We start from the raw sequence: 22,266 nt of genomic DNA on the forward strand, positions 1-22,266 counted from the left end.
TCTACTCTTAAAAACTAAGTACTTCATTGGGTTTGATAGATAATACTTGCCTGGAATTCCAGTATTCAGGAGGTTAAGGCAGCATGATTATGAATATGAGGCCTGACTGAGCTACAATGTTAATTTCAGGGCAATGTGGGCTATATAATGAAACTTGGTCTTGAAGCAAATAAAACAAGCAGCTAAAAATACATGGAATTATAGTTGTCTTATGCCTTTATGGTATAGAGCCATAAATATTTAAATCTCAATTAGTTTTGTTTTTCTGCAAATGTAAGCACAAGGAAAAGTATTCATTGATGCCACCATTACTGCCAGATTAAAATAAGTGGAGGACTGTGTCTAAATTGACTTTCTCTCCCATAGTCTGATGAGTCTTTCCAGTCAGGTTGTCCATCCCTATGTGTTTAATACCCATTATCTTTTTTAGTACAACATTCAGTCATTTATGCATTTCTTCTTTCTTCCCTGAAATTAGGAAAAAATGTCTATTTTTTGCCCTCAATATTCCCTTGCCCTCAATATTCCCTTGCCCTCAGTATTTCCCTTGGCAAGCCTTATAACATAGGCAGTAATAATTCTAAGCCCTTAAGAGACTTAAGAAGACTTAATAATTAAAAATGTATAATCTGTGTTTGTACCTTATTAGTTTTGACCATCAAGCTAGTAGAATGTTCTTTCCAAATAGGATGCTCATCCTTTCCCTTAAAGATAAAGAAGGGTGGAATATATCTATAGCACTAACTGAAGGAAATCTCTCCACCTACTGAAGTAGCAGTAGAGAAAGGAAACACTAGCTTGTAATAGTCTTCTATATAGTATATTATTATTATTGAGGTCTCTGTTCAGTCAATTATTTTTTTAATTTTCTTTGAAAACCTAAAAGTATAGTTAAAAATCCTCCACTGGTGTGAGGATTTTTTAACAGGGACTGGGGAAGAACAGAGCCATGTCAACATTTTCTTAGATAATGTGATTCTACTGCAATGTTATCTGGAAAGAAAGTAACAAAGTTGTAAAGAAAATTAAAAATTACTTAAACAGACATGTACATTGGAGCCACAAGCTGATATTTAAATAAAGTTTTAAAGTCTGAAGTCCAAGATGAAATACTTTTTACGTATTCAGCTTTTCTTGCAGTTGCTAAGTATAGTTTACTAAACCATAATCTCAAAAATGCCCATCACATAATATATATTATAAATAAAGGCTTCAGCAGTGATGAAGAAAAAATGTCTTATATGACAAAAGTGTCCTAATTTTTAATATGTAATCCTTGTGTTTAAAAGGATGGTGGCTGTAATGTATATGTATAACCTCTGATCTTAGTTTTTGAGACAGGGTTTTTCACTGAACCTGGAACTCAGCAATATAACTAGACTGGTTGGCCAGGAAGCTTTAGGGGTTTGGCTGTCTCTGCCTACCAGTACTGAAGTTATAGACATCTGTTATTATCATATACATATGTGGGGTGCTGGGGATCCAAACTCAGGTCCTCACACTACCAAGTGAGCTCTTCCCCCATCCCCTAATATGTATTCATCACATTACATTACCAAAACTTAGCCCAGCTGAGCTACTTTACTCTGCAGAGGATATTTCAACCTTGACTCTATTTGTTGCAGGATGAGGGATGGATGTCATTCATATATATGTGTATATATATATATATATATATATATATATATATGTATGTATATACATACATACATACATACATACATACATACATACATATAATGCTTACGAAAACATTTCTGTTAACATCCATATCTTGGAAAAGCAGTTTGAAAATATGATGAAATAATTCAAATTCTATTTCTCCAACACAAAAGCTGGCATGTGTGATTGCCATTTTTAGTACACAAAATGATGCTAGCTGAAAGACTAAAATGTTGTGGCTACATGTAAATATAGCTCACTGAGAGAGCACTTGCCTCCATGCTTGAGGCTACGACTTGACTCTCTAGTACCCAGCCTTCAAAATGAAAAGAAAATAACAGCAACAAGTACTTTTCAAATAAGACTTCACTGTAGACCATTAGTTTTTAATCATCCGATGTGTTAGTTAATTAGTTAAACTTTCTCTGATGTGAAAATAAAAGCATTTTTGGAACCTTTTTAGGATGACAGATATTTTCTCAGTGGATCATTGGATGGAAAGCTCCGCCTATGGAACATACCTGACAAAAAAGTGGCTTTATGGAATGAAGTAGATGGTCAGACAAAGTTGATCACAGCTGCCAATTTTTGTCAGAATGGCAAATATGCAGTAATTGGGACATATGATGGTAGATGTATTTTCTATGATACAGAGGTAAGACCCTTCTGGTTTTATAAAAGATTTATATCTTATTTATACCATCTGGAGACTTTAATCACTTTATCTGTAAAATAGGGCAAAATGCTAATATCTGAGACTTAGAACAAATTATCTTTGAGGTTGCTGGTGTTTTTAATTTATGATTTTGTTTTAGCATTTGAAATACCATACACAAATACATGTACGATCTACTAGAGGACGCAACAAGGTTGGAAGAAAAATTACTGGCATTGAACCTTTACCTGGAGAAAATAAGGTACTATATAGTATTCCAAACCATCTCTCTCCACACTGGTATGGATCCCTGAAACTTAGTTTTAAAACCGGGCAAGAGCATAGGGTAATATTGTTGTTTGTAGTTTTGCTATTTACTTGGTTTGTGTGTAACACCCTATTGGTGTTATGGCTTAATTTACATTAAAAAGTGATAATTTTAACTTTGCTTTTGGTTTACTCTTAGATACTGGTAACCTCAAATGACTCCAGAATCAGACTGTATGATCTGAGAGACCTATCACTGTCCATGAAGTATAAGGGTTATGTCAATAGCAGCAGCCAGATCAAAGCAAGTTTCAGGTAAATTGGCACTGAGAAATTCCCCACAATATGGCACTTCTTCACTCCCCATTTTTATTATATGATGTTCTTAAGTCTTTCCATTTTTATAACTAGTGTCATGCAGTATCTTCATTATACATTGCTTACTTTGCCTACCTGTATGGTAGGTAAGAAAACTATCCCTGTTTTGCAAATAAACAAACCCAAAACACACAGCATTAAGTAACTGTCCTACAATCATAGTTGTGAGATACATGTTTAGAAGACTTCTTGCTTCAAAATGTTTGCTTTTGAACTTTTTTGTAAGCCATTAAGAGACAACCCACCCCACAACCACTACTGCACATATATTGTCTTGATCCCTTTAAGTGCAAGAGCTAAGAAAGCATTTTATCACCCTTAAAGCAAAGTAGCTTGTCATTATACCTTTGCTTGTTATTATCTGAACTCTTAATTTGGGATCTATAAACTCTCCTGAAATAGTATTAGCTTCCTAGCTTTTCTCTTTTCAACTCTTCTCAAAAATTCATTATTTTCTTCTCGAAGTACCCAGTAATTACCCAGCCATCCAGTTGGCTTCTTTTGCTGTCCTTTAAGTCACTAGTTCTAGAATGGATTAATGAACATCACAGTTACCATTGCTTTGATAAAAATTCTGAGGCTAATAGAGTCTTGGTTAGCATGATGAGGCTCTGGGTTGGGTCTGCAGCATTAAAACATTAATAATTAATGTCCAAATGTGAACAATAGCTAACACCCCTATGTCTGAAAAAATTAGCCTGGTTATCCCAGAGATAGTATAGTCATTATAACAGTTTTTGAACAAATGAGTAGCAATAAGCAAACATCAATAAAGCCTGGCTATGCATCAAGCCACATTCAGAATCAAGAATAAGGAGATAGCTTTAGTTCTCAATAATGTTCCTCAGGTGTTGTTGTCAATATCTTCAATTAGGAAGCACTGATAGAAGGAAACCTTGATTTTTTTTTCTGTTTATTTTTTGACCTGTCCTGCTCAAATATAGCCATGACTTTACTTACCTCGTTAGCGGTTCAGAAGATAAATATGTTTATATCTGGAGTACTTACCATGACCTAAGCAAGTTTACTTCAGTCAGGAGAGATCGTAATGACTTCTGGGAAGGTATTAAAGGTAAGCAAATGCAGCTTACATGTATATTTCCCTTATTATAAAGGAGTAGAGATTTGTTGAGATCTCACTATGCCGGAAACATAGATGGACATATTTGCGTCTTTCCTTTATGTCAGAATTTATAGAATAACAATAAATTCATGATAGGATGCTTTTGTTGGCTGCAATTTCCCAAGAAGTCCCAGTTTCCTTTGATAGCTGGCCACAGGCCAACACAATTTCTCTTGTCCCTAGCTTTAAGAATTATTACTTATGTGGGAGTAGTGTAGGAGGTATAGTTCCACACATGACACTGCAAGTGTGGAGTCAGTGCTCTTCTTCCTACTTTAAATTGGTTTCAGGAATCAGACTCAGGTTGCTAGGCTTGGGTAACAAAACCTTTACCAACTGGGCCATCTCACTGGCTCTTTTGTTCCAATGATAGTTACCAATATTAAGTTTTAAATTGCACATTACACATGACAGTAATTAGTAGCTTATAAGCAGCTGCTAAATGGTTAAAGAGGTCACAGAGTTCAAAGACGCCTTGCTGGGGCAGAGGCAGGTAGATGTAAAGAGTCATTGAGCCTGTTAGATAAGACATTAAGGAACACCACAGAAAGAGCTTCTGGAGAGTCAGAAGACCAAAACCACAGCAAAGCTATGAAAGTGCAGGATGGAGAAACAGCAAGCAGAGGGGACTAAGCTGAGCTGAAGCTTATGTGAGTTCTTTATTTTTGACATAGATCACATGGTCAGGTTACAGTTCCCTGAGTTTGTAATCCTTGTCATTAAAGTGATAGGGGCTGTCTTTTTATAGGGACCAGATAAGTGTATCCCACCTTTTGATAACAGTATTCACAGTATTCTGGGGCCTGTTTTTATTTCTGATATAGTTTTAATAAGCCGTTGTAGTCATATCTTCCAGTCTATGTTTAAAAGGTTATAGGTACTGCCCTTGTAGATTTAATAAGAAGGTATCAGTCTATGCTTGTATTTAGTGCTGTACAGGTGATGGTGTCTGTGTGTACAAATAAGATATAAAGTCATCCTGTCTCTGCATTTCTATTCAAAATGGAGCCAAATGCTGCTTGGTAATAACCAGCCACCCAGAGCAATACAGGGAAACACTTAGAGCAAGTCACAGCCTGATCTTCACAGATATATTGAAAGTTTAGAAAAATTATAGCTGGTTTTGTTTCATAGTTGTTTTATTTTTCTATACCAAGGAAGAATTGATCTTGACCTAAACTTTGAAAAGTTATGGAAGAGTAGCATCTATGAGACAGTTTTTAACAAAATATTTCTGAGTTTAAAATTAGTCTTATATGTTTAAAAAGATCTTTTTCATATTCTCATTTTTGTCTTGATGCGTAGTATAAAATTTCTCAGTTATCTTGAAATAAATTTTTCCCAGCACATAATGCAGTTGTTACATCAGCCATCTTTGCTCCAAACCCAAGTTTGATGTTATCCTTGGATGTACAATCTGAAAAATTAGAAGGGATTGATAAATATGAAGATACTGAAGTTTTGGATAGCACATCTACTGGTAGGTGCTAGTTTTGTTTATTTTGTTTGTTCTGTTGTTTTTTCTACCTACCTATGGTAAAATTTTCATGCATGTAAAAAACATTTCTTGTGTACAGCATAACAGTTGTTAGATACCGATTTCTGAAAATTCTAGTGACATATTTCTTGTAAGTTTTACATATTTAAATTCATCTAAGAATTTGGGAAAATTGGAAATTCATCATTTCTGCAGGCAGCATTCTCTAAAGAGAGATCAGAATGATTGCTTAGTCAGTAAAGGCCCCTGCTGCCATGCCTGACACCTGAGTTCGATCCTCAGGACCCATATGGTAGAAGAAAAGACTACTCTTAAATACTCACACATGCTATCACATGAACCCTATGGATAAGTGATATGATAAAAAAATTTAAATGAAAATAAATTTTATAAATAACTTTAATCAGCTTCTTCTAGACAGAGATGGTAGAGACTTTGCCTTATTTAATGTTGTGTTGTCAGTGCTTGCCTGCTTTTAGTCTGTGCTCAATAATCATTTGCTGGCTGAATTAAGTATTCAAATGAAAGCAAGGTTCTTTAGCTTTCAACAAATTCCATTCTTTTTGAAATAGGCTATTCCCAGATCTGCAGTTTTGCATCATCTGTTGTATATGCTGTGAGAGTGAACAGTAATTTCAGTTATTTATTTGTCTTAAGGCAGGGTCTTAGTGTGGAGCCCTGGCTGGCCTAGAACTTACTTTGTAAACCAGGCTGGTCTTGAGTTCACAGAGATCCTGCTTGCCAGTTTCTTCCTGTGCCTGTGCTGAAAATAGTTTAAGGTATTTAAAATGCTCGCAATAGAAATTGAAAAGAAACTGTCAAAAATAAGAGTGAATGTACCAAGCAATTACATAAAATGTTCTGTGCTAGTGCTTAAGAGTGCGATTAAGAACATGAATTTGTAGGCCAGTTACTAGACAAAATAAGTTTGTATTATGAAATTCAGTCACAGAGAACTTCCTTAAATAGTTTTGTGCCCTTCAAATAGAGCTTTTAGAGAGCCATGAAATCACAACAGTAAATAGGATGCAGAGTGGGGCTGTTTTGTTCTGTCTTTTTGAGACAGGGTTTTTGTTTATACCCCTGTCTTGGACCAGCCTGGCCTCACACATCAGATCTGCCTGCCTGACTGTTGGAATTGAAGGTGTGCATCACCATGCCTGGCTTCAGAGGGCACTTCTCAAAGTTCTGGGAATGCTAAAAAATTCTTAATCACTTTCAATGAACTGTCCCAATAAAGTCATTTGTGCTATTCTGTCTGAAGAATACTTGTAGAAATAAGGATGAAGTCCAGCCTACCACTTCTTTCAGTCCAGATCATAATTATTAAGCTTTTATTAAATGCCTATTTGGAGACAATGTGTGGTATATTTTTTAAACCCTTCTCAAAACTGTATCACATTAACAATGTCCCATAGTCTCTCTGGATTGTTTTTGGAGATACACAAATTCTAATAGATTATTTCCAAATTTGAATCTTTCTAGGTATATGTAAGATTAAAGTAGTAACTGAGGGTATGAAACCACAAAACACACCCAGTGGCTCTCTTTCTTTATTTCTGACATTTGGCAGTTTGGGCTTTCCTATATTACTCCCACCCCAGGTTGGGGTGATCTGGTTTATATCCTGTAATAATTAAAGACAATGTAATGTAGTCTCCCTCTGTAACTCAAGCCTACCTGGAGCTCACTATGTCTTTTAGGCTGGCCTCCTCAAACTCCTACTTCACCCACTTAGAGCTGAGACTCCAGCCAACATCTCATGTTTTATTTTATTATTGAGTTTTAATAAAGAATTTTCATCTTCTTCTCCTGCTTTTCTCATGTCTCTAAATCCTTTACTACTGCTGTGCTTCTTGCCTTTAAGGTATGGTAGAAGGATTATTAGGAATGCTCAAAGACTCACAAGATGATGTTAACAAACCTAGAGTGAGAAAACATTATCTTACACAGCCTGTACCCAACTTTTCAATGAAAATTTAAATTCTTTTATCCCTAAGAAATCAGTGGTTCTTACATCTACAGCGTTTAGTCTATATATAATCAAGTTAGATAACATGGAATTTGTTTGGCAAATGCTTCTTTAAAGCTGGCAAATGGAAATATAGCATTTTGGCCATGCATTTTAGCTACATAGATAGATCTTCAATACATACCATAAAGGCAGAGTGCTATCAGCATTCACAGAGCAAATGTATATACTCATTTCACAGTAGTTACAGTGTCTGTGGTAAAGCCAGCCTCATCAGTCACCTTAGACCTTTAGCAACAGATTGCCCAGCTGGTAACATTCTACCAACATTCCAATCCAGAGATTGAAACACATAACTTAGAGTCCTAAACTGCCTTGAGTAACAAAGAACTGTAACATTCTTAAGACAGGCAAAGAACATCTAAGAAGAATTTAAGTGGAAGGATGATTTAGTCGGGAAGAAAGGTACCATAGGATGTAAGAATTCTAAAAAATCAAAACAAACAAACAAAAATAAATGGTTGGGAGAGGATCTTCCCCACCACCACCACCACCACCAAAGGTAGCAACAGGCTCATGAGCATATATAATTTTGGTAACAGGCTTTCTGGTCCTTTAAAATCAACAAATAATATACATTTTTCTGCTTTTCAGGTATTGTGAAGACAGATAATACAGAAGTTCTTCTCTCTGCTGATTTTACTGGAGCAATCAAAGTGTTTATTAACAAAAGGAAAACTGTATCTTAATTTGAAATTATATTTAAAATAAACATATCAGTAAGTTTCTATATGTATCAGAAATGAGAAAAGTATTATAGTGTTTCAGGCTAACATTCTTTTTTAGCTTTTATTGAAAGTTGTTTAAATATAATATATATTTTTTGAGAGGCAGTGTTAGTGATCTAGGAACTCCTAGACTGATAGACTAGAAAAGAATGTGTCTAGATTAACATTGCCAACCATAGAGTTTATGTTTTGTTATGTTTATGTTTTGTTATATAGTTATAAACATGCACAAGTTTCTGCATGAAAAGATATTAATATATTAATCACATGTGCGTGCCTTTTGGTTACATGCACTAAATCTAACAAAGTTAAATTATTTTGGTGGCTCTTTTGGCCTCCTACTGGGTGAGGTGGTCTTGTTTCTAGTTCTAAAAAATTTTTTTGCACAAAATTTCATTTTTAAGAAATGTATCTTTTGACTGAATTATTGTTTTGAAATGTTATATAGGTTTTCAATAGGTCAATAACCATGTGTAAATGGTTTTTTATAAATTTCTCAATTTGGGGACAAGATTTTTTTGTGATCTAAATTGTGGATTTATTCTTTACTTTGTAAGTGTATATATATAATTTTTTTTTCTTTGCCACACTGGAGCACAATGTTTCTATGTAAAGAATTCTTTTCTTTATCCATGAGCACCAGGCTTTGCTCACTTAAAAATAAGCCACATTAAGGAGTGAGTCTTCTTTTTTACAACAATGTAAAAATGAACTGTTTACATTTTTTTAAAGCATTGTAGTTTATAAAAAATTAAGCCGTTTTGTTTTGTGTTGTGGAATTTGAAAGGCTTTGTAAATACCAGTATAATGTACCAATGAAATAACATCTGGGACAATGGAACCCTGGTAATGTTGTTGATGGTTTGCATATGTTTCTGAAACTGAAATATGTATCATTAAAGTTGGTCATCAACACTTGTTAAAGGTGAATTATTTTCATATGACGTTAGTAAATTGAGATGCAAGAAAAATGAATTATTGTCTTAAATTGATTTTAAACAGATTTTAAATCTCTAAATTATGATGTGTCGGTGTCCAGCCTTGGACACAGGTTTGGAGTCCTCGACTGGAAGTGGAGTGATCTGGAAGGCTCATAATAAATATACACAGACTACTGTTTGAGTACAAGCTGACAGGCAATGTTCTCAAGGCTTAAAGTTTCTCTCTCTTCTCTCTCACTCTGCTTTCTCTCTTGCTTGTTCACTCACAGCTTGAGGCTGCACATACTCTAAATTATCCTGTGCACTCCGCTTTTTCCCATGTGCTTTTCTTTTCTTGAACTCCACACTCCTACACACCTCTGTGTGTTTCCTTCTCACTCCCACACACACTCTTCACACACATCTCACATCCACCTCACACATACCATATGCACTCTCCTTTCACTCACACACACTCTTCATATACACCTCACATTGTCTCTTCTCTCACTGTTACATCCTCTCTTCACTCTTCACATTCTCTCTTTAGTCTCTCTTTACATTCCCTTCACTCACTCTTCACATGCTCTTCTCATGTTCTCTTGCCTTTTTCATGCCCCAGTCTTTTATTGATACTCCAAAAGCAGGTAGAAAAAAAGACATTGCTAAATCAAATTCAAGAGAATAACCATGTCCCACAAAGAATTAAGAATTACAGTTGTTCCCCAAAGTTTCAAGCTTCCCTATTGCCAAGCTTGTAGCCAAAATAATAATTGCAAACTTACCATTATTTAAACTTTAACTTTTAACTTATTATACTTCAGAGTTCCAAGGCTAGCTACTTGCACTTTCCTGAGAAGTTCTAATGATAAATGACATGGGCAAAGCTGCCAGGCAGTGGCCAGAAAGAATCAAACGAACCCTTAACTCAGTAGTTCCACTAGCTTTCCACTTCTTCTATGCATTGCACACAATGACTCTCCTAAGAGTATCAGTGTTTTGACTTAGTTTTACTAGTATAAGATTTTATGTACTTCTTTATCTAGTAACCACTTTTAAATGTTGTGCAAAACTTATTTCATAACTTCAATAGATTCTTTCTTTCTTGAGGTCCCAGTGTTGGGCTCTATTTCATTTTCTAATAATTTCTTCACACTTTCTTTGCAAGTCAAGCATTAATCTGGAACCACCATGATGCAGTTATTGCATTGTTTCCAAGATGAAAACACACAGCACGCACCTGGGCCATTAGGACTGTGCTGTGTTGTGCCCTATGCCTCAAATTTTAATTATTGAAGAATCATTAAATCAAGGAACATCTAGTTTCACAGAATTCACCAGAGCAGAAGGAGAAAGAAGTAAGAAAGTCAGATATAATAGAATAATTATACACACCAAGGCCGGCTGAAAAACTGTCACGCGGAAATGAAATCTATACAGCAGTTGTCCAGGGCTAAGGTTAGGAGAAATGGGGACAACTGTTTTTTTACAAAGAGCTGCCTTGGGCTACTGAGATGTCTCCATCCTGGCCGACTGCAGGCAGTTGTCATTCTATACTGTCCCCAGCAATGATGCATTAGCTGCATGCCTTTAAATCTGTTTCTGAGTATAATTCTACAGTGAGTAGTACTGTCATCTATGGTCGTATTCTGCATTTTGTTCCAGTATGTGAGGACCCAAGGAGTCACCGTCATATCCTAGTTAACCCATCATGGTCTTGATTTTAAGTATTCTTGACTTTCTACTTGTTTGCTTGTCATCTCTCTTGGATTTCCCCTACATTGCCTTCTTTCTTTAGACAGTACTCTCTTCTTCCCCTCTCCTTGTCCTTTCCCACCTCTCCTTTCCCTTTCTGTCTTCCCTGTCTTTTGATCTCTCACTCTTCTACATTTTATATGACATAGTGAACTGCCATGTCAGTTTTTCTCATTGTCTACTTTTAGTCTTAAGGTCTGTATGGCAGATCCAGTGCCAGTTTTTTAATTTGATCTCTTCAGCTCTGAAACTCTGAGGCAGCTTAGTGCTGACAGAGTTTGTTTGTTTGTTTGTTTGTTTGTTTTGGGACAAGGCCTGTCTGTTTACTCCTATTTATCCTGGAACTTTCTATGTAGAGCAGTAGAGCAGGCTGGCCTCAAACTTAGAGTTCCTCCTGCCTCTGCCACCTAAATGCTGGGATTAAAGGTGTGCACCACTGCACCTGGCTTTGCCTGATTTCTTTCAGAGTACTTCTGTCTTGGTGGGTATTTCAACTGCAGATAATCAAGGTATTGACATAGTAATATTTGTTGATACCTGTTATTTTGCTGCTTACAGAATGAACTAAGCTAGTTGCTTAAGAACAACTGACATGGCTGTCATATATAAATACACTGAAATTATAAGTAATAAAATACTTTTGCAAAGGAAGCATCAAGACATGTACAAAGAAGCTGGGCAAGGTGTGTACACCTATAATTACAGCTCAGGCGGTACGATCATAGATTCAAGGCTTGACTGCACTACAGAGCAAGTTTGTTCAACTCTAGTTGGAAAAATCTTGACTGAAAAAGGAAAACAAGGCTATAGATATGGCTCAGTGGTTAAGTGCTTCCTTACCATGTACAAGGCTCTCAGTTCAACCATAGTACTGATGAATGAATGAATAGAAAGATGTATATGAAATGAGTTGAATGACACTTCCCTTAAAGCAAATTTTAGAAATTCTCTATAAATGATGTGATTTAGGAAAGAGCAGGTTCTACAGTGATAAACTTAGGTTTATCTGACTGATAGCATATCCCTTGGGCAAGTTATTTATCCTATGTTATCATCTGTTCTTCACATGTAGCATGGAAATGACTAATGCAAATTAAAAAGCATTCAATGACAAATTACATATGTTTGAAACGTGAGACCTAACTACTAGGTGTACTCAGTAAATGTACATTTTCTTTTTTTTCTTTTTTTATATGTGAAAATCTTTATTGGATATTTTATTTACATTTCAGATGCCATCCCCTTTCCCCATTTCCTCTCCCTAGAAAACCCCTATCCCATCCCCACTTTTGCTTTTATACTAGTAAATGTACATTTTCAATTCCCTGACTTCCCTTCTAAACCAACCTAAACACAGGCACACACATGAACACACTTACATGCTTTTTAAATGCATGGAATCATGAGCACATACACAATAGCTTTGTTTTGCTTTGTTTTGTTTTGCTTTATTGTTGAGTTAGCTCCTTACTTTGTAGCCCTTACTAGTATAGACCAGTTTCTGTCTGTCACTCACAAGAGATCCACCCCTGAGTCTTGGGATTAAAACAGTGTACCACCAACCCCAGCAAACAATAGCTTTCAAAGATTAACATGGTGCTTTTTTAAAAAGACCAACCTCAACCCCTTTTTGTTTTAACTATCACCTTCTCATAAAAGAAAGAATAGTTGATAGGTAAAACAACATAGAAACAGTATAGTCCTAGTGCAAGTAGCCTACAATGGCGAATAAATCCAGGTTTGGAAAGAAATTATATTCCTCTCTCTGTGAATTTCTTTCTCATGAAAATCTCACTGTGTGCTGTGGCAGGCTGAGAACCACTGTGCTAGATGACCAGATTGACTCATTCAGAGCTCTTTCGTAGAGTTGTATCAAATCTTAGTCTTCATCTTTGTCTTGTTAACATGCTGTTTTTCACTAGACTTCAGATTATAAAATTTGAGAGTAACTTTTATCCTTTGAAGTGTTTACTTAGTATTAGCATATCTATCCCTTCTGTTTCTAGTTTATAATTTCAAGACTAAGGTACCATATCTCCTTGAAGTGAAAATCTGATTATCAAAATATTTTTAATTATCTTAATACAGGGATGAAATGTGAATATATGTTTTGATTGATTCCTCATAGAGTTACCCTTCTTTCTGTTGTATCTTTTCTTTGGTTCATTTGTTCCTTTTTTTGTATTTTATGTATGGGTGTGTATGCATGTGTAGTCATCTGTGTAGTGTGGATAAGTATATACCTGTGTGCATATGCACATAAGGCCTAAGATTGATATCAAGAATAATCTTTAATTACTCTTCCACCTCATTGATTGAGGCATCCTCTCCCACATCAAACCCAGAACCTGCTGATGTAGCTAGTCTTGTGCTTGCTCTGGGGATCTCATGTCTCACCCTTCAGAGGTTAGAATTACAGGTAGGCCAGTACATCCACCTAGCACTTACCTGGCTTTTGGAAGATCCAAACTCCCATCTCTTAGTGCCTGTTTGGCAAGCACTTTAAATATCGAACCATCTCACCAACCTACTTTTTGGGTTTTCGAGACAGGGTTTTATATAGCCTAGTATCTTAGTTTGAGTTCCTGTAGCTATGATAAAAATACCCATGACCAAAAAGCAAGTTAGGCAGGAACAGGTTTATTCGGCTTATACTTCCACATTGCTATTCATCATGAACTCTCCAACAGGGCAGGAACCTGGAGGCAAGAGCAGATGCAGAGGACATGGAGAGGTGCTGCTTACTGCATTACTCCCCATGGCTTGCTCCCCCTTCTTATAGAATCCAGGCCCACTAGTCTAAGGTTAGCACCACCCACAATGGACTGGAGCCTCTTCCATCAGTCACTAATTAAAAAAAAAATGCCCTATAGGCTTCCCTGCAGCCTGATCTTATAGGGTATTTTCTTAATTAAGGTTCCTTCCTCTCAGATGACTTTTTTTGTGTCACATTGACATAATCTAGCATACCTAGGTTGGATTCAGACTCCTTATGTAGTTAATGATGGCTACCAATCCTTTAACTCTAGCGTGTTGTGATTACCTCTGTGTATAGTATATGCCACTACATCAGCCTTTATCACAGGTTCCCAAAAGAGATATTTTGCCAGTTGCACTAGTTTCCAGCTTCCCATTTTGCTTATTAATTACATGGTGCACATTAAGTACCCATTATGTATAGGGAGCTGTTGAACTAAGACAATAAACAGGCCAATGCGTGTGCCAAAAGAGCTCACTAGAGAGAAGATGGCAGGAACAAGATACTCGGAACTATCTTGTGACTGGTGCCAAGATTTATCCCCTTCTCTCCCCATCCCTATGTGTTTTACCCGTAGTAAATCATGGCCGACATTAGGTTATTAAACCACTCTTTGTTGATCTCATATAAAGCACTAGGGATAATACAGGTAAAAAAGTTTGTGCATCAGATAGGTAAGGCAGAGAAAATGGGGTACCAGCAAGGCTGTCAATATTTTTCTTAAGTCTCTGGCCCTTTCCTTTACCCGATGTAAGAACCACTGGCTTATTTCCCAGAGAAATCTTAACCATCTCTGATTTAAGCTATGTGGTTAACGATCTTTCCTCCCAGTTGCTCTCATCTTTCTATCATTTCTGAAAGTTTTTTTGTTTTGTTTTATTCTCCAGTTTTAGGTCATCTGATTCCCCCCCTTTTTTTTAATAGATATGAGTGCAGGAAGTACATTCACACTGTTCTAACAAATAATATTAGGTATTAAGATGTGTGTCAAAGGAAAGACTTTACCACAGAATCCTAAATATATCAAGTATCCTTGAACAGATTCCATAGAGTAGTCCAAATGAATTTTTCAGTATTTTCATCTACCCTGCAGTACATTATTTTCTTTGATTTTTTACAACCACTTTAGATTTATAACAATGTTGCAAAAAATAGTAGAAAATTCTCAAAGACATGCTTGCCTCAGCATGATATACAGCACCATAAAAATATAAAACAGTAGCACTGGGGAGATGCCTTACTCAGTAAGAGAACTTGGTACTAAAGCATGAGAACCCGAGCTCAAATTCTGGCACCCATGTAAAGAGGCCTAGCACAGCCACCTATGTGCCTATAACTCCAGTTCTATGGGACTTCCTGGTAGGCATCCTAGCTCCAGGTTCAGTAAAAGTGTCTCAAGGTTTTGGCAGAGAGTAGAGCAGAACACCAGGCATACTCCTTTGGTCTGTGAACAGAGGTATTCACACACACATGCGCATTCACCACACATAATCATTGCATAAATACATAATAGTGATAGTAGTAAAAATACAATGATGTTCCCTTAAACTCCTGACCAAATTTTCCTTAATGTTCGTCTCATATTACCAGAGTATGCTCATCAAAATAAGAAACACCAATACATTATTATTAAGTAGACATCAAATTTTATTTGGATTCTATCATGTTTTCCAGTTTTCTAAAGATCAAACCTGCATGCCATATTGCATTTATAGAATGCTTTTTAAAATTTCAAAGTTTCATATTTTTATAGATGTTGAAAAAAGTACCTGTACCCTCTATATCTATTTCTCCTACTCTTAGGCTTATGTTAATATATTATATATTTTTCTACAATTAAGAATTTAAGAGTAGGCCAGCAAGATGGTTCATCAGATAAAGGCACCTGCCACCAAGCATAACCTGGATTTGATTATTTTGTGAGTGTCCCTCAACTTGGGCTTATCTGATATTTTTCTCATGATGCAGTTACAATTATAGACTTTTGAAAGGAAGACCACTGAGGTAAATTACTCTATTATATCACATCAGTCAATGTGACTTAGCACCAGGCTGGGGTAGTGGTTATCAGGTTTCTCTCCTGTATAGTTACAACTCTTTGGAAGTTCTGTTGGTTAGCTTTCTGGCACTATAACAAATACCTGATGTGGTTAACTTTTAAAAGAATGTGTTTTGCTCACAAGTCTTCAAGGTCCCAGTCCTTGATGATTGGCCCTGTTGCTTTGGGCCTGTGCTGAGGTAGCATACTGTAAAAGAATCAAGTGGCAAAGTGAAACCATTTATCTAATGATAATGGAATAAAACAGGGAAAGAAGAAAGTACTGTGGCCCCACTAGCACCATCAATGTCATGCCCAGAGTGACCTAACTTTCTCTCCCTAGGTCTCACCTTTCTTTTTCTTTTCTTTTATGGGTTATTTTCATTGCAAATGTTATCCCCTTTTCCTGTTTTCTCACCAGAAATCCCCTATCGCATCCCCCTCCCCCTGCTTCTATGACAGTGTTCCCCCACCCTCCCACCCATTCCCGCCTGCCTTTCCACCCTGGCATTCCCCTACACTGGGGCAACCAGCCTTCACAGGACCAAGGACCTCTCCTCCCACTGATGCCAGACAAGGCCATCCTCTACTACATATGTGGCTGGAGCCATCAGTCATGTGTACTCTTTGGTGGGTGGTTTAGTCCCTGGAAGCTCTGGGGCGTCTGGTTGGTTGATATTTGTTGTTCATCTATGGGGTTGCAAACCCCTTCAGCTCCTTTAGTCCTTTTTCTAACTCCTCTATTGGGGACCCTGTGCTCAGTCCAATGGTTGGCTATAAGCATCTGCCTCTGTTTTTGTAAGGCTCTGGCAGAGACTCTTAGGAGACAGCTATATCAGGCCCTTGTCAGCAAGCACTTCTTGGCATCCACAATAATGTCTGGATTTGGTGACTGTATATGGGATGGATCCAGAGGTGGGTCAGTCTCTGGTATGCCTTTCCTTTAGTCTCTGCTCCACACTTTGTCTCATTTTCTCCCCTGAGTATTTTGTTCCCCCTTCTAAGAAGGACTGAAGCACCCACTCTTTGGTCTTCTTCATGAGATTCATGTGGTCTGTGAGCTGTATCTTAGGTATTGCAAGATGGTATTCTCAAGCTCCATCCATTTGCCTAAGAATTTCATGAACTCGTTTTTAATAGCTGAGTAGTACTCCATTGTGTAAATGTACCACATTTTCTTTATTCATTTCTCTGTTGAAGGACATCTGGGCTCTTTCCAGCTTCTGACTATTATAAATAAGGCTGCTATAAGCATAGTGGAGCATGTGTCCTTGTTATATGTTGGAGCATCTTTTGGGTATATGCCCAGGAGTATAGCTGAATCCAATTTTCTGAGGAACCACCAGACTGATTTCCAGAGTGGTTGCACCATCTTGCAATCCCACCAACAATGGAGGAGTGTTCCTCTTTCTCCGCATCCTCAACAGCATCTGCTGTCACCTGATTTTTTTTATCTTAAAAGTTCCATCATAGGGGCTGGAGAGATGATTCTGTGAGTGATTAAAAGTGCTTATGCTCTTGCAGATGATCTGAGTTTATTCCCCCCCACCATATCAGGTGGCCTCACAACTGCCTATAACTCCAGTTTCAGGGGGTCTGATGCCTTCTGGATTCAGTGGGTACTTGCACAGATATGCGATCATGGTGGAATACACAAACACACACACACACACACACACACACACACACACACACACATCTTAAAAAACATGTTCCACCATGGACTCTAGGGATTATGTCTGTAACACATGGGTCTTTGGGGAAAAGGTAAGATCCAAGCCATAGCAGAAGTGTATGATGTAATCATTGGCCTATTTCAAGGGTTGGGAAAGCCTCGATTTCCCTTTTTGATTCCCACCAAGTTGGCAACCATTTCTTTTTTTCATTTTTCCTAAGTTGATGAACTTCCAGAATAACATACATGGAGTAAAAAATCCTTCTTCACTGTCAATTTTCTCTGCCTTGTAAGTATAACTTGGAGTCCAGTTGGTCTATTGGACTGTTTTCTGATTATTTTTCTTCAACCTACCCCGAAGTCTTCTTCTTCAAATGTGGGATGCACTGCCACCCTGACAGCAGGAGATAGGCAATGTAAATTTAAGGCAATTAAACATCAAAGCAGAGCTTTAGCAATGAAGGCCCTGTTTTGTAGCTTTTTTTGAGCCAAAGTGTTCAAGGACACCATAAGAAATCCTACAGAATCAACTGAACTGGGCACATAGGGGCTCACAGAGACTTAACTGTCAAACTGGCAGCATGCATGGGAAGGACTAAGGCCCTCTGCACATATGCAACAATTGTACAACTGGGTCTTCATGTGGGACTCCTAACAGCAGGAGCAGGGGCTGTCACTGATTTTGTTGTCTGCCTTTGGAATCCCTTTGCCCTAACGGTGGTGCCTCAATAGAAGATGTGCCTAGTCCTACTGCAACCTGATATGCCAAGGTGGGTTGATAGCCATGGGAGGCCTCCCATTTTCTGAGGAGAAAGGAAGGACTGGAGGATGGAGGAGGGGAGAAAAGAAGGAGGGACTAGGTGGAGGGAGGAGAAGCTATGATAAGGGTGTAGAGTAAATTATTTAAAAACAAAAAGAAATGTCATGATTTTCCGTTCCAATTTATATCCCTTTGACATCTTGCTAATTGCTCTGGTTAGGATGTCAAGTACTATATTGAAGATAGGGAGAGAGTGGGCAGCCTTGTCTAGTCCCTGATCTTAGTGGGATTGCTTCAAGTTTCTCTCCATTTAGTTTGATGTTGGCTACTGGTTTGCTGTATATTGCTTTTACTATGTTTAGGTATGGGCCTTGAATTCCTGAACTTTCTAAGATTTTTACCATGAAGAGGTGTTAAATTTTGTCAAATGCTTTCTCAGCATATAATGAGATGATCATGCGGTTTTTTTCTTTGAGTTTGTTTATATAGTAGATTATGTTGATGGATTTCCAATATCAAACAACCAGATTCCCCAGAGCTCCCAGGGACTAAACCACCAACCAAACCACCAACATGGAGGGAACCATGGTTCCAACTGCAGAGCCTTATCTGGCATCAATGAGAGGGGAGGCCTTTGGTCCTGTGGAGACTCGATGCCCCAGTGTAGGGGAATGCCAGGGAGTAGGTGGGTGGTTGGGGAGCACCCTCATAGCAGGGGGATGTGGTATGGGATAGGGGGTTTGCATAGGGGAAACTTGGAAGGGGGATAACATTTGAAATATAAATAAATAAAGTACCCAATTAAGAGAAAAGAAAAGCTGTGATCATCCTGAGTGCTGCATAGTGAGGCCACTAGATGGAGCTATTCACTATAATTTCTCCTTCCCTGTCTTCTTTGATTCCTGTCTGGAGCTTCAAGGTTGACTCCTCCTCTGTTCTTCAGTCTTCCTAGAGGTCTATAGTGCCTGTGAAAGGGTCTGGAACTCTGCCTGTCTCTCATCTAGTACGTTCAAAACTTGACTGAACTCAGAAACATGGGTAAAGGCATTCTGTGAAACCAAATATAGGAGACTTAGTGAAAAACAGGTCTCATACACAATAACAGGTCCTGAGCTCTAATACTATTGAGTAGTAACAGTTGGACAACTTGTTCTCAATTACTTTTTCCAATTTTTTCTCTATCTCTTTGATGTTTCCATTTCCATACTCACCTTGCTGTACAATGGTCATTGCAGTGAAATACTATTTGTGAGATTCTTTGGGATGGCTCATGGTTAAGAGTGCATGCTACTCTCACAGAGGATCTGAGTTGGGTTTCCAGCACCCACTGTGAGTGGCTCACAGTTGCCTGTGACTCCAGAGGATATGCCATCTTCCTTCTGGCCCTGTGGGCACTTTTTTCAGATTATTTTTAAACTTTATTTATTCACTTTATATCCCAATATCAGCCCCTGCCTCCTCCCAGTACCCCCTCACACAGATCCTCCCCCAATTTCTCCTACCTTCTCTTCTGAGAAGAGGATACCCCCATATCACATACACACACACACACACACACACACACAAACACACAAATACACACACACACACACACACACACACACACACACACACACACCATACCCCTACACCCCAACCCTGGCACATCAAGTTGCTGCAGGACTAGGCACATCCTCTCCCTCTGAGGTGGGGCAGCCCAGTTAGGAAAAATGGGATCCACAGACAGGCAATGGATTTAAAGGACAGCTCTCACTCCAGTTGTTTGGAGACATGCATGAAGACCAAGCTGCTCATCTGCTACATATGTGCGGTTCAGGGACATAGGTCCATCCCGTGCTCCCTGTTTGGTTGGTGGTTCAGTCTCTGGGAAGCCTCAAGGGTCCAGGTTAGTTGACCCTGTGGGTATTCCTGTGGAGCAGCCCTGTGCTCTTTGGGTCCTTCAATTTTTTACAATTAAATTTTGAATCAAATAAAAAAGAAGTCTAGAAGTTGTTATTTTTTATTGGATATTATATTTACATTTCAGATTTTATCCCCTTACCCCATTCCACCCACCACCCAGGAACCTCCTATCCCATCCCCCCTCCTCATGCTTCTATGAGGATGTGCCGCCACCTACTCCCCCCACTCCCACCTCCCCACCCTCAAAATCACCCCCACTCGGTGTTCAGCCTTCTTGGGACCAAGGACCTCCCCTCCCACCTATGCCCAACAAGGCCATCCTCCCCTACATGTACAGATGGAGTCAGGAATCCATCCCTGTGTGCTCCCAGGCTGTTGGTTTAGACCCTGGGGAGCTCTGGTTGGTTGGTATTGTTGCTCTCCTCATGGGGCCACCAACCCTTTAAGCTCCTTCAGTCTTCTCTCTAACTTCTCCATTGGGAAACCCTTGATCAGATCAATGGTTAGCTGTGAGCATCTGCCTCTGAATGTGTCAGACTCTGGCAGACCTCCAATGAGACAGCTATATCAGGCTCTTATCAGCATGCACTTCCTGACATCCACATCAGTGTTTAGCTTTGGGACACTGGGATGGATACCCAGGTGGAATGGTTTCCAGAGGGCCCCTCCTTTAGTTTCTGTCCCACACTTTGTCTCCATATTTGCTCCCTTGAGTATTTTTGTTACTCCTAAGTAGGACCAAGGCATCTACACTTGGTCTTCCTTCTTCATAAGCTTCATGTGGTCTGTGAGTTGAATCTTGGCTATTTCAAGCTTTTGGGCTAATATCTGCTTATCAGTGGGCTGGAGAGATGGCTCAGCCATTAAAGGCTAGGCTCACAACCAAAGATATAGAAGTCTTTAAAACATGAAAAACCTACAGAATGAAATTCCCCACTCCCAGAGATTTTATAAGAAGAAAAAATTGGGAATTAACACTCCATAAATTTGACCTAACTATTGTTACATACATAAATTTCCTGTTTTTCTGTTTGACACCTTTCTTTTTTATTACATTTCCCTGTGAAACAGGTCATTTTTTTTTTTTTTTGTAATTTTCTTACATTGTAGGAAAAAAAGTTGTTAACTCAGATTAATCAAATATAAAGAAGAATGGTTTTTTCTGTTTACTTTGTTTCCTTTTTTTGTTTTTTAAAGTGGATGCTGATTTTGAACATCTGATTCTCCTGCCTCCACTTCCCAAATGATTGGGTCAAGAGTGTCTTCAAAATGATGGTACTTATATGTGGCTCTGCTATTAGCTTTCTTCATTGGAGCAAGTAGCTTCCCCCTTTCCTGGGCTTCAGCAAAATGTGAAATTCAACATAAAAACATGTCAAGTTTTCCCATCTCTAATTAAGAAGCTCCCTGCCTGATTGTCTTAATTCAGTGGTCCCCAACCTTTCTAACGTTGTAACTGTTTAACATGGTTCTTCATGTTGTGGTGACCCTCCAAACATAAAATTATTTTCATTGGCTATTTCATAACTATAATTTTGCTACTGCTATAAAACTAATATAAATGTCTATTTTTCAAAGGTCTTATGGGCGTTAAGACCCATGTGCTGAGGACCTAATTACAACTTTTCCCTGCTGTATGAGCCTCTGCCTAATTTCACTCACTTCCACCAGAGGGTGACCAAGGAAAGGAGATGAGGCCAAAACCAAATTCTTGTGTTCTTTGCAGTCAGTCTTAGAAAGGGGAAAAACAAGTAAGCAAAAGAAACTGATTTTACATGGAGGACAAAATGAAGTTGAAATTTCTGATTGCGTCGGTTTTGATTTGTATTAAAGGTGTGATCCTGTATTAACCAAAGAAATTACAAGAGGGATTTTTTCACATAGTTTTCTTTTTAATAAAAATATAGGAAGTGTACACACACATATGGAATTATTCAACCAAGAAATTTATAAATCCAGTCTTTATTAAGGCTTGATATCCATGTGTACTTCCCATTCTCTTTATAAAAATTGATAATTAAGAATTTCTATTAAGCTGGGTGGTGGTGGCACACGCCTTTAATCCCAGTACTTGGGAGGCAGAGGCAGGCGGATTTCTGAGTTCGAGGCCAGCCT

The 22,266-nt window shown here is 38.1% G+C and overlaps 1 protein-coding gene across 2 annotated transcripts in view; it reads left to right on the top strand.

The window, feature by feature from the left end:
- Window positions 1-9,261, top strand: part of Wdr44 (WD repeat domain 44) — an 88,480-nt gene extending 79,219 nt beyond the window's left edge. For both annotated transcript variants that reach the window (XM_034485665.2, XM_076918893.1), the window contains exons 16-21: window positions 2,126-2,317; window positions 2,478-2,579; window positions 2,784-2,899; window positions 3,907-4,034; window positions 5,431-5,565; window positions 8,210-9,261. In XM_034485665.2, the coding sequence (XP_034341556.1) occupies window positions 2,126-2,317; window positions 2,478-2,579; window positions 2,784-2,899; window positions 3,907-4,034; window positions 5,431-5,565; window positions 8,210-8,304 (768 nt within the window). In that variant the 3' untranslated portion in view covers window positions 8,305-9,261. The remainder of the gene's footprint in view (window positions 1-2,125; window positions 2,318-2,477; window positions 2,580-2,783; window positions 2,900-3,906; window positions 4,035-5,430; window positions 5,566-8,209) is intronic.
- The last annotated feature ends 13,005 nt before the right edge of the window (window positions 9,262-22,266 follow it).

This window comes from Arvicanthis niloticus, chromosome X (assembly GCF_011762505.2).
Source record: "Arvicanthis niloticus isolate mArvNil1 chromosome X, mArvNil1.pat.X, whole genome shotgun sequence".
Taxonomy (NCBI): Eukaryota; Metazoa; Chordata; class Mammalia; order Rodentia; family Muridae; genus Arvicanthis; species Arvicanthis niloticus.